Consider the following 12,412-nt stretch of genomic DNA (forward strand, 5'->3'; position numbering starts at 1 on the left):
GCGTTGGCATCTGCGGATGCTTTTGGCCGCAAGTTTTTGCAGGCTGCTATTTAGAGGACATGTCCTCTTTGAGGGTGTATTGTTTTTTTTCAGGTGAGCTCCAGTTGTTTTGGTTGAGCTCATATTACCTGGTTGGCTATGGTTAGCCTTGAGAATTTTCCATTTCTCTGATGTTTGACAGGCACCGCACCCACCCCTCTGTGGAGTTGGCTTTCTTCTGACAATGCTTAACAATATGAGTGCCTATAGCTGAGTGTGGGTATATACCCCCTGGGGCTGCCCATAGGCATAATAAAGTTTTTTCTGCCTAGTGTCCTACTCCTGTAGGGGGCAGTATAACCCAATGGTTAAGAAGAATCAGGAGATGTGTCTGTCAATGAACATCAGAGAAATGGATTTTACGTGAAGTCAAAAATCCCATTTTTCTCTTTCGTTCATTGACTGACACAGCTCCATATCTTTTTTGACCCTTTGGTTATGCTGCTCTCCATAGGAGTAGGACACTAGGCGGAAAAGAATTGACTACGCCTATCGGGCAGTCCTAGGGGGTATATTCCCACTTCCTGCTATTATAGGACTTCAGTTTTTTTTCTGCCTAGTCAGGAGTAAGGACCTAGTTCCTTGCTGGGATCTTTGGTCCTAGCATTTTTTCTTTATTAAACAAATATTGTTTCTTTTATTATTTTCTGAACTACAATAAAGTATGTTCTAGTGAGAACTACAATCAACTGCTGGACTGGGTGACACACTGGATATCGTAGATCCTTACGGTCTTCCCAGTCTGGGTCTGCCGTGGCATGGCCCCACTGGACAAGGGTTGGCCAGCGAAATAAACATCCCGCGAGGATGCATAGCCCTGGTCACGACTTGGTCGTGCGGGCACCGCCATCATTTTGCCGTGGATTGTTCCTAGTGGTATTGCGGCCATGTTTTGATAGTTTCTCATTGATTCTAATGTGGGGGCTATTTTCTGGTAGACTGGAGCGGTGATTCGGCGGTGAGCCTATAGTGGCAGTGTCTGCGCTTCCTTTTCCTCTCTGATCGTCACACGGCTAGCAGTTTTGTTTTGGCGCTCTATGTCCCTCCTGAATCAGTGGTTGAGAGTCTGTGGGTGGGCACGCTCCCTCTTCTGCTATAGCAGTGTGTTTTGGTGCGCTGGGACCTGTGGTGCCACTGATACAGCGGTGGGGGGAGGGTGTTTCACAGCTATTTTTCCAGATTTTGCTGGCAGTCCCTAGATAAACTATGGAGTCCCTGGAGCATGTGTCACCACCTGACCCACTATCAGAAGCTGCATGACCCTCTGGGTCTCAGTCCGCCCTGGTGGCCATGACAGCGGTCCTGCAGTCACTGGTGTCCAAAGTTGATATGGCCTTTCAAAATAGGCCTAGCATCCTCAGATTCTGAGGTTGATTTGACCACCGCAGACCCGAGTCACCCTCCTGGGTCTGTGTCCACGCACCCTGAGTGCTCTGACCTTGAGGATGAATCCTCTTCCACTACGGCCGCACATGAGAAGGCGCTTGTGGAGGCACTGATTGTATCAGTGCGGGGAAACTTTAAAATTGGACGCTAACGCTGCGCCGGTGCAATTTGGTACCCGCAGACCTTCCAAGGCGTCTAAGGTGTTCCCATTTCCTGTCTATTTTGACGATATTGTCGCAAGTCAGTGGGGTTCCCCAAAACGCATAGTCGGGATACCTGAGCAGTTCGCTAGGTCTTCTTTTCAAGAGTCTCTTTTAACCACTTGCCTACTAGGCCTATTTTTGACATTTGGTGTTTACAAGCTAAAATCAGTTGTTTTTGCTAGAAAACTACTTAGAACCCCCAAACATTATATATTTTTTTTAGCAGTAGAGAATAAAATTGAGATTATTGCAATATTTTTTATCACACCGTATTTGCGCAGCGGTCTTCCAAACGCAATTTTTTGGGAAAAAATTCACTTTTTTTTAATTAAAAAATAAGAATCCAGTAAAGTTAGCCCAATTTTTTCCATAATGTGAAAGATAATGTTACGCCGAGTAAATAGATACCCAACATGTCATGCTTCAAAATTGCTCACGGAATGGCGACAAACTTTGGTACTTAAAAATCCTCATAGGCGACACTCTAAAAATTTCTACAGGTTGCCATCTTAGAATTACAGAGAAGGTCTAGGGCTCAAATTATTGCTCTTGCTCTATCGATCGTGGCAATACCTCATGTGTGGTTTGAACACCGTTTACATATGTGGGCGGGGTTTCCGTATGCGTTCGGGTGTGGTAAGCGGGGAAAAGGACAGGGAAGCGGCGGGAGGGGGGGGCACCTCTTCCGCCATCCCGGAGGGTGATCCCGCGGCAAATCCGCCGCTGGGACCACCCTTAACGGAAAGCCGATCGCCTGCAGTTTAAAAAAAATACCAGGGTTATGGCAGCTATCTGCTGCCATAACACCGGTATTTAGGTTTAAACTCAGGACGTATATATACAGTGGCCGGTAGGGAGGTGGTTAAAGGGACTGACCGTTCTGCCGGTGGTCGATTCTCAGCTTTCTATGTTAAATAAAGCCACATTATGCCGGTGGAGGACAAGATCCGGTGGACAAGAGAGCTGAGTCTCTGGTCCGATACCTTTTTTACCGTGGCCAGTTCAATTTCAGGCCGGTGTTTGCAATAACCTTGGTCTCCTAGACCTTAACGGAATCCGCTAAGCTGCTGCGCGCTGGCGGATCAGTTGGTACAGGAGTTACAGTATATCTGTGATGCTTCTCTGGATGCGGCCCCTTTAGCCTGCAGAGGTATGTAACAGCTGTAACTCTTCGCCACATGATTTGGCTGAAATGCTGGTCTGGGGACCAGGCTTCCAAAAAGGTGCTGACGATCTCCCCTTTTGTAGGAGTCCGCCTGTTCTGAGCTTCTATGGAAGAGATAAGGTCCATACGGGAGGTAAGAGTACTCTGCTTTCACAGGTAACCAAGAGCAAAGAACCTAGTCGCAAGCATGGTCCTTTTCTTCTCGGCTCACAAACTGCCATTTCGTCCTGCAGGATCGCAGGACAAGGGATTAAAATCCGCCCGTAACTTCCAAGAGACCCTGGTCTGGTAAGTCAAAAGTGGGTTCCGCTGGTCCCGCAGACAAGTCTGCCTCTGCATGATGGGGTCCCTCACCCGTACCATCTTCGCTTCTTTCCAGACTTTTGGACCTCTTTCATTCAAGACAAATGGGTCCATGCGTTGATTCGGTCTGGTTTCAAGATCGAGTTTTTCGGTCCTTGCCTCTGGCAAAGTTCTTCCAGCTTGTGTCTGTCCCTGGATCGTCTGCAAGGCCTTCTTTGGGCGGCACATCTTCTCTCGCAAGGAGTCATTGTACCAGTTCCAGGATCAGAACGTTTTTAGGGGTTTTATTCAAACCTATTTACTGTTCCCAGGAAGGTAGGCAAGGCCTGTCTAATCTTTGATCTAAAATCCCTGAACCGCTTTGTGCAGGTTCAGAAATTTTGGATGGAGTCCATTCGCACCATAGTGGCATCCCTTCATCAAGGGGATTTTCTGTCCTCTGTCAACATCAAGGACGCTTACCTTCATATCCCATTATATGTCTGGCACCAGCGTTTTCTTCGCTTTGCCATGGGCACTATCAGTTTGTGGTGTTACCCTTTTGTTTCGCCTCAGCTCCTCGGGTGTTCACAAAAGTTTTAGCCTCGGTGTTAGCTTTTCTCAGGCAGAGGGGAATCGCGGTTCTGGGGTACCTGGATGATCATCTTCTGCGCGCAGAGTCTCCAACTGTCTTAAAAGACGATTTGGACATCACTGTGCGAACCTTGCAAGAGTTTGGCTGGGAAGTGAGTTTTCAGAAATCAGCTCTGACTCCGTCCAACAAACTGGACTACCTGGACCTGACGCTAGATTCAGCCTAAGCCCGGGTGTTTCTTCTGGAGACAAAAATCCTGAAGTTGCAAGGTCTCGGAATCCTCTGGCCGACTCCTCGGATGCTCTGGTGGCCCCTTGGGGTCGGTATCGGCTAATGTATGCCTTTCCTCCACTACAGCTTCTGCCGAGACTTCTGTGCGGAATCGAGGCAGAAGGGATTCAAGTCATTCTGGTGGCCCCAGACTGGCCTAGTAAGGCTGGTAGCTGATGCCCCTTGGAGACTCCCTCTCAGGGAAGAACTTTTGTCTCAGGGACCGATCTTCTAATCTGCTTTATGGTCGCTGGCTTTAACGGCCTGGCTATTGAAAGCCAGGTACTGAGTGACAGAGGATTGTCGGATTCAGTAATTCTTACTAGGGCTGCAACTAACGATTAATTTGTCTGTCGACTAATCTATCGATTATTTTTACGATTAGTCGACTAATCTAACGATTATTTAAATTTTTTGTTTTTTTGCTTAATCTAGTGTTCTTTTGCTTAATCTAGTGTTCTTTCTTTGATTAGTTAAATAATCCTTTGAATAACTTTACAAAAAATGATACGTACAACTTCTAATATAATATTTCAACTTTTATTAAAGTTTTTCCAAAAAATACTTCAATGTGGTTGAAGTTTCAGTGGCAAAAATAAAATGTAAACAACACTTTAACATCAGGCAGGAATAATGCCATTAATTCAAAACCAAAAGCATTCAAAATGCCATATAAATTATAAAGCACTGCAGTGCTCAACAACACTACTTGTGCAACTGTGCAAAAATACAAGAGACACATAAAGTGCCAAACACTTTAGGGCATCAGGCATGAAAAATGCCATATCTGCCTAACACTTTAACTTCTTTAAACTACAAGTCAGCTCTCTGCCTTCAGGTAATCTTTTGCTGTATTGGCCATTATTTTTGGCCATTACTTTTGCACAGTGTTGAGCAGTGCTTTTGTTGGACTAGTTGGCTCCTTTAAAACTTGGTTACTTTTTAGGTATGTTTTCCATATACAGTGTTTGACCAGTATTTTTTTGGTGTGTGTGTTACTTGTAAATGTAAAACATACCTAAAAACTAACATAGTTTTAAAGGAGCCAAGTCCAACAAAAAGCAAGCACCGCTCAACACTGTGCAAATTATAATGGACAATACTGAGGAAAGATTACCTGAAGGCAGCCAACAGCCATCTTGTAGTTTAAAGAAGTCCAACAATACAACCCAAGAGAGTGCAACAGGTACAGGTTGGGGGCCTGTACCTACCTATAATATACTAGCATTTGCAATGAATGGAGGAAGGTTAGCATCCAACACTTGTGCAAAAATACAAGAGAGTGAGACACATAAAGTGCCAAACACTTTAGGGCATCAGGCATGAAAAATGCCATATCTGCCTAACACTTTAACTTCTTTAAACTACAAGTCAGCTCTCTGCCTTCAGGTAATCTTTTGCTGTATTGGCCATTATTTTTGCACAGTGTTGAGCAGTGCTTTTGTTGGACTAGTTGGCTCCTTTAAAACTTGGTTACTTTTTAGGTATGTTTTCCATATACAGTGTTTGACCAGTATTTTTTTGGTGTGTGTGTTACTTGTAAATGTAAAACATACCTAAAAACTAACATAGTTTTAAAGGAGCCAAGTCCAACAAAAAGCAAGCACCGCTCAACACTGTGCAAATTATAATGGACAATACTGAGGAAAGATTACCTGAAGGCAGCCAACAGCCATCTTGTAGTTTAAAGAAGTCCAACAATACAACCCAAGAGAGTGCAACAGGTACAGGTTGGGGGCCTGTACCTACCTATAATATACTAGCATTTGCAATGAATGGAGGAAGGTTAGCATCCAACACTTGTGCAAAAATACAAGAGAGTGAGACACATAAAGTGCCAAACACTTTAGGGCATCAGGCATGAAAAATGCCATATCTGCCTAACACTTTAACTTCTTTAAACTACAAGTCAGCTCTCTGCCTTCAGGTAATCTTTTGCTGTATTGGCCATTATTTTTGCACAGTGTTGAGCAGTGCTTTTGTTGGACTAGTTGGCTCCTTTAAAACTTGGTTACTTTTTAGGTATGTTTTCCATATACAGTGTTATTGTTGACCAGTATTTTTTTGGTGTGTGTGTTACTTGTAAATGTAAAACATACCTAAAAACTAACATAGTTTTAAAGGAGCCAAGTCCAACAAAAAGCAAGCTCAACACTGTGCAAATTATAATGGCCAATACTGAGGAAAGATTACCTGAAGGCAGCCAACAGCCATCTTGTAGTTTAAAGAAGTCCAACAATACAACCCAAGAGAGTGCAATAGGTACAGGTTGGGGGCCTGTACCTATAATATAGCATTGCAATGGAGGAAGGTTAGCATATTGACATGCTCTGCAGTTAGGCTTGCTCTTTTTTTAGTCACAATGTTGCCAGCAACTGAGAAAAGCCTTTCAGATGGGGTTGATGTTGCAGGCACACACAAGTAACTCTTTGCCAGCATGGCCAAGATGGGAAACCTCCCTTCATTTTCCTTCCACCATTTCAGTGGATTGTCTTCCTTTGGAATGGCCTGCTCACTAAAGTACATGTGTATCTCATTCCTCACAACTTCACTGTGAATTTCTGGATCTTGGATGTGACCAGTGTCATCCTCACCATTACTGTGGTGTTCATCTGAATCTGAACCGAGCAAAGAGTCCAACATAGACACTTGCCTCTTTTCTGAAAGTTTCATGTCTGGACTCATTGCACTGGCTGACTGAACCTGTTCCTCACATTGACGTTGATGTGTTTGCTCTTCCTCATATCTTCTTTTCTCTTCAAGAGCAAGAGCTTGGACCTTGAGGTGAACTTTTAAACTATCCTCTGCTGCCAGGAATTTTAGCTTGCGGAATCTGGGGTCCAGGGCTGCTGCAATAAGACATATATTTTCTCCTCCGTCATCTCTGAATTTAGTTTCCCTCTCCCATCTTGTGGTCATCTCCTGTGCAGCAACATTTTGGAAAGCCTTGACTGCCGCTATCTCGCAAATTGTGCTCTGTATGGATTTCTGGAGGCCTTTTACCAAAGGAGGTAGAGCGGAACCAGTCACATGGGACTCTCCACTCAAGAAAACAGTAGCACACTCAAAAGGCTTCAAGACTTGTTCCACTTCCTCAAGTAAGCTCCACTGATCATGTTTTAAATCCAGGAAGCGCTTCCCTCGTGGTGTGACATCAGGATCGGAAAGTGTGGCAGTCACAGGCCACCTCTGTTCAAGCAGGCGACTGATCATGTGTAAAGTACTGTTCCATCTTACAGATACATCATTTATTAGTGCATGATCAGGGGTACCCATTTGTTGTTGCTTTGCTTTAAGCTTTGTAGTGGCCAGCTCACTTTTTTTAAAATGTTCCACAAGGCACTTCGCAGCCCTCAGTGTCTTGCTGATCTGGGGATCCCTCAGGGCATGGTTGACAACTAGCTGCAATGTATGACCAGCACACCTGAGAGAAGAGATGCCAGGATGCTTTTCTTCCAAAATACGCAGAGCAGCGACAACATTTGAAGCATTATCATGAACAACTGCAATTACATTGGCCATGGATATCTCAAACTTCTCAGCTGCTTTTTCCACCCAGTTAGCAATGTTTTCAGCTGTGTGGCGATCTTCAAGTGGCATAGTGGTCAGATTGTAGGATGTAAGCTTCCAGTCTTCATTAATGAAGTGGCATGTGACACCCAAGTATGCCTCTGTGGCAATACTGGTCCATGCGTCTGTGGTGAGAGCTATTTTGGATTTGACATCTTTGATTGACGCTTTCAATCTTTCAAAATTCTCCTCATATTTCCTCTCCATCAGCTTCGTGAAATGGGACCTGGAGGGAAGTGTGTATCCTGGGTAAAATGTGCTGATCATCTCACGAAATCCTTGACCGTCTACAATAGAAAGAGGTCTCATATCTTTTACAATCATGTTGAGTATGCTATTGGTAAGTGTAATGGCCACTTGGGGTGTGCAAGCAGTGACATCCTTTTTATGAAAGTAGAAATCTTGTACACAGCTTTGCCTCTTCCTGAGGAAAAACAACAATAATAATAATAATAATAATTAATAACATTACCAATTTACACATCTATGAATGCTCAGCCTCAACGCTAACAATATTAATTGTATTTTTTCTAGTAGAATTTTGAGATATCCATGGCCAATGTTGTAATTAATAATGCTGCAGAGTGCAGTCACAGTCAAAATAGCTCTCAGGTGTGCTGGTGGTCATGGTCAGATCATTGCACTTGTTGTCAATCATGACCTGAGGGATCCACAAGACAGCCTAAGCAATCATCAGCTAGCAATGCATTAATTATATTGTTGAAATTAGTAGTACTAGTACTTACAAAGATGGCTCGTCCTTTGTGGTCAGTGCGCCAGGATGCTTTCTTCTGAGGTGCTCATGCATAGCAGTTGTGCTGCCGTGGTATGCCATTTCACTTTTGCAAAGGGAACAGAGGACCATTTTATTTGGCCTCTGCTGAAAGTATTCCCATACCCTTGATGACCGTGATCGGGCTCTCGCTGTCTTTTGTACTGGTGGTGTGCTGCTGGAACTGCTGCTGGAAGCCTTTTGTACTCTGCTGCTTGACGTGGAACCGCTGCTGCTGCTGGCTTTTTCTCCCCCAGGATCAGATGTCGCCATTACCGCTGCTGTTCCGCTATTTTAATGCAACTCGCGCGAGATGCGTGTGACGTCACGTCACGTGCTGACGCGTCGACGCTTTTTTCGCACGTCGACGATTTTTTGTAGTCGACTACGTCGACGCGTCGTGGCAGCCCTAATTCTTACACTGTTAAAATCTAGGAAATCTACTTCTAGGACGATTTATCATCGAGTTTGTAGGGCGTACATTACTTGGTGTGAGTCTCAGAGCATTTCCCCCCGTTCCTTTTCTATGTCCCGTCTGCTGGAGTTTCTACAAAGAGGTGTAGATCAGCGTTTGGCCCTGAGCACCATCAAGGGCCAGATTTCTGCTTTGGCAATCTTCTTCCAATGCCCATTGGCCACAAATTCCTTTGTTCACACTTTCGTTCAGGGGGTATGCCACCTGGCTCCTCCAGTACGGTCCCTGGTGCCTCCGTGGGACCTCAATCTGGTACTGTCGGTTCTTCAAAAACCGCCTTTTGAAAATATTTGTGAACTTCCTCTGCTTACTTTGTCACAGAAGGCTGCCTTCTTGGTGGCTATTACTTCTGCACGCAGGGTGTCAGAGTTGGCTGCATTGCTCTGTCGGTCACCTTACCTGGTGGTTCACAGGGACAAAGTGGTGCTACGTCCCTGCCAGTCATTCCTTCCTAAGGTTGTCTCGGGTTTCCACTTAAATGAAGACCTTGTGTTGCCTTCCTTGTGTCCGAAGCCTAATGCCCCGTACACACGTGCAGATTATCTGAAGACTTTTGTCTGTAGACTTACCAAAACCATATAATATGAGGTCAAACCTAAACACTTTCAATTTGTATGCAATCTGGCAGGCCCTTGCACTACATAGAAAAGGTAAATCTGAAGACAAAAGTCTTCAGATAATCTGCACGTGTGTACGGGGCATAAGCATCCTAAAGAGATTGCCTTACATTCCTTGGATGTGGTGAGGGCAATCAGGGTGTACTTGGCAGCAACTGAGTCGATTCGGAAATCTGATTCCTTATTTGTCCCTACAGATGGGTCTCGTAAGGGGCAGGCCGCATCGGCTGCGACCATTTCCAGATGGATAAGGCAGACGGTGGTACAGGCCTATTCCGTTAAGGGTATGGTTCCTCCTTTCCCTGTTGAGGCACATTCTTTGAGGGCGCTTAGTGCCTCCTGGTACTTCCGTCATCGGGCATCAGTTGTCCAGGTTGGCAAGGCGGCCACCTGGTCTGTGCACACCTTAACAAACTTTTACAAGGTGGTGTATTTGCATCTGCAGATGCTGCTTCTGGCCACAAAGTTTTGCAGGCTGCTGTTGCTGAGGCTTGAGCCTCTTGAGGATGTATTTTTTTTTTTTTTTTTTTTGTTAGGTGAGCTCCAGTTTCCTGGTTGAGCTCCTGGTTGGCTACGTTTAGCCTTTTTGGGAAATATATGTTTTTGCTGTGTTTTTTCCCACCCCTCATGTTGGCACTGCTTTGGTACGTCCCAAGGGTCAAAGAACATATGGAGCTGTGTCCGTCAAAGAATGAAAGAGAAAACTGGATTTTTGTCTTACCGTAAAATCCTTTTCTCTGATGTTCATTGACGGACACAGCACCCACCTCTCTGTTGAGTTGGGTTATGTATTCTTATGACACTGCTTGTTACAAAACTGAAGTCCTATAGCAGGAAGTAGGAGTATACCCCCTAGGACTGCCCTATAGGCATAGTTCATTCTTTTCCGCCTAGTGTCCTACTCCTTTGGAGAGCAGCATAACCCAAGGTTCAAAAAAGATATGGAGATGTGTCAGTCAATGAATGAAAGAGAAAAATGTGATTTTAAGCCAAGTCAAAAATCCATTTCTCTGATGTTCATTGATGGACACAGCTCCTGATTCTTCTTAACCATTGGGTTATACTGCCCCCCCTAGAGGAGTAGGACACTAGGCAAGAAAAAGCTTGATTACGCCTATAGGCAGTCCCAGGGGGTATACACCCACACTCAGCTATAGGCACTGTTTTGTCAGTGAACATCAGAGAAAGGGATTTTATGGTATGACAAAAATACATCCGACCCCCCCCCCCCCCCCCCCCCCCAAAATTGCAAAACCGCTGCGCAAATATCGCAATACATAAAAAATTGCAACAAGTGCCATTTTATTCCCTAGGGCAGGGGTCTCCTAACTCTGGCCCTTTCATTTGTCTAGGAACTACAATTCACATCATGCCTAGTCATGTCTGTGAATGTCCGATTTTTACAATGTCTCATGGGAAATGTAGTTCCACAACAGCTGGAAAGCCGTAGTTTGGAGATGCCTGCCCTAGGGCATGGGTGTCCCTCCAGCTGTTGCGGAACTACAAGTCCCATCATGCCATGCTTGTAACTGTCAGCCTTGCAATGCCTCGTGGGACTTGTAGTTCTGCAATAGGTAGAGGGCCACAGGTTGAGCACCTATACCCTACTAAAAAGTGCCAGAAAAAGGCTTGGTGTACAAGTGGTTAATGCTATTCTAAATTGAACAAGTCGAAGAATAAAACTTGCACCCTTTTATCCATGGTAAAAAAACACTAGTTGCTTTGAAATTTTACACTGGTTAAAGTAGGTAAAAGCTTCTTTTTTCGTCTGACTTCTTGCCTCTTTTTAGAATGCACAGAAAAAAAAATTGCAGGAATATTGCCAAAGAACTTTGTTTGCTTTCGAACTAGTACTGTAGGTATTGTTTTTGCTGAACCAGTAGGCCCATAGTTGAAATTGCTCTAGTACATAATGGGTATATTGAAAATACATACATCACTGACCCATTCTATTCTTCATGTTCTTTTTCAGAGGCCAATCCTTTCCTACAATCTGTTTACCGCTGCATGACCTCAAAACTACTTCAGCTTCCCGACAAACACTCTCTCACAGCATTGCTGACCACATGGGCACAGAGCATTCGGCAAGCCTGTCTGTCGGCTGCATGAAGAGAACAGGATGTTCATATGCATAAACACATCTGGACCGGTCCATTAGGCCCATGGGGCCAGTAAATGGAAATGCTGAACAGGAGCTTAAACTCTGCTGTCTTTGGAATGAATAATTAAATGATAGACAAATTGTACAAAACATTAGGAGCCACATTTCTATTTCTGCAGGTCTGAAATGGTACATTTTTACACATGACAACAAGCACCATGTTTACAAATTCTGTTATATATTTGATGCAGGGAAGAAGTTGCATTATGGACATTTTCAACGATTTTCCCAACTATGCTTATGATTATTAAGAGATTATATTCGCTTCTTGGGGCCTTTTCTTCAAAGATTACCACACATCACTAGCTCCCCAGTCTTTTGTTCAGCAGCAATGGCATCAATTAGCCCCTTTTACTATAATGACTAACCACATCTTCCCTTCCTTTAAAGGAAACCTGTAGCAAGAGAAATACATAACCCCTAACCACCTCCTCCTCAGAACAGTATCTTGCCCATCTATGGCTTCAGTGTCCTGAAATAGGCATACAGATTATAAAGTTAGCATGATGACATAACTCTGCTAAGTCAGTGACTTTTAAGGCACTGAAGTTAATTGAAATTGCAAGGCAACATGTATATTTGAAGGTTAACAGTGGCAGCATCCATATTCCCTGGTTACATGTTTCCTGTAAGAGCACGTCGCACCAGCCTGTCCACCCACAGCCCTCCCAATGACTATTATTGCTTCTCCTGAGAGGCTGGATAACAAGCACCTAATGAGATAATTAGTATCAAGCAGAAAACATTTCTTGCTGCCCCTAGACACCAGTTATGTTTCTAATACAGTACAGGAGAGTGAAAGCAGCAATCTAAATGGTTATTAATGGCAATAGTATGTTCTTTCTTTATATATAGTGTATGTGCAATGCCCTAATAT

At 44.2% G+C, this 12,412-nt stretch overlaps 1 protein-coding gene across 4 annotated transcripts in view; it reads left to right on the forward strand.

Annotated features, from left to right (window-relative positions):
* The window catches only part of MED15 (mediator complex subunit 15), a 147,143-nt gene extending 135,461 nt beyond the window's left edge, over nt 1-11,682 (forward strand). For all 4 annotated transcript variants that reach the window (XM_082243759.1, XM_082243762.1, XM_082243761.1 and 1 more), the window contains one exon: nt 11,347-11,682. In XM_082243759.1, the coding sequence (XP_082099885.1) occupies nt 11,347-11,483 (137 nt within the window). In that variant the 3' untranslated portion in view covers nt 11,484-11,682. The remainder of the gene's footprint in view (nt 1-11,346) is intronic.
* Nucleotides 11,683-12,412: the final 730 nt, after the last annotated feature.

Source organism: Pelophylax lessonae (genome assembly GCF_965119305.1).
Source record: "Pelophylax lessonae genome assembly, chromosome: 1".
NCBI lineage: Eukaryota > Metazoa > Chordata > Amphibia > Anura > Ranidae > Pelophylax > Pelophylax lessonae.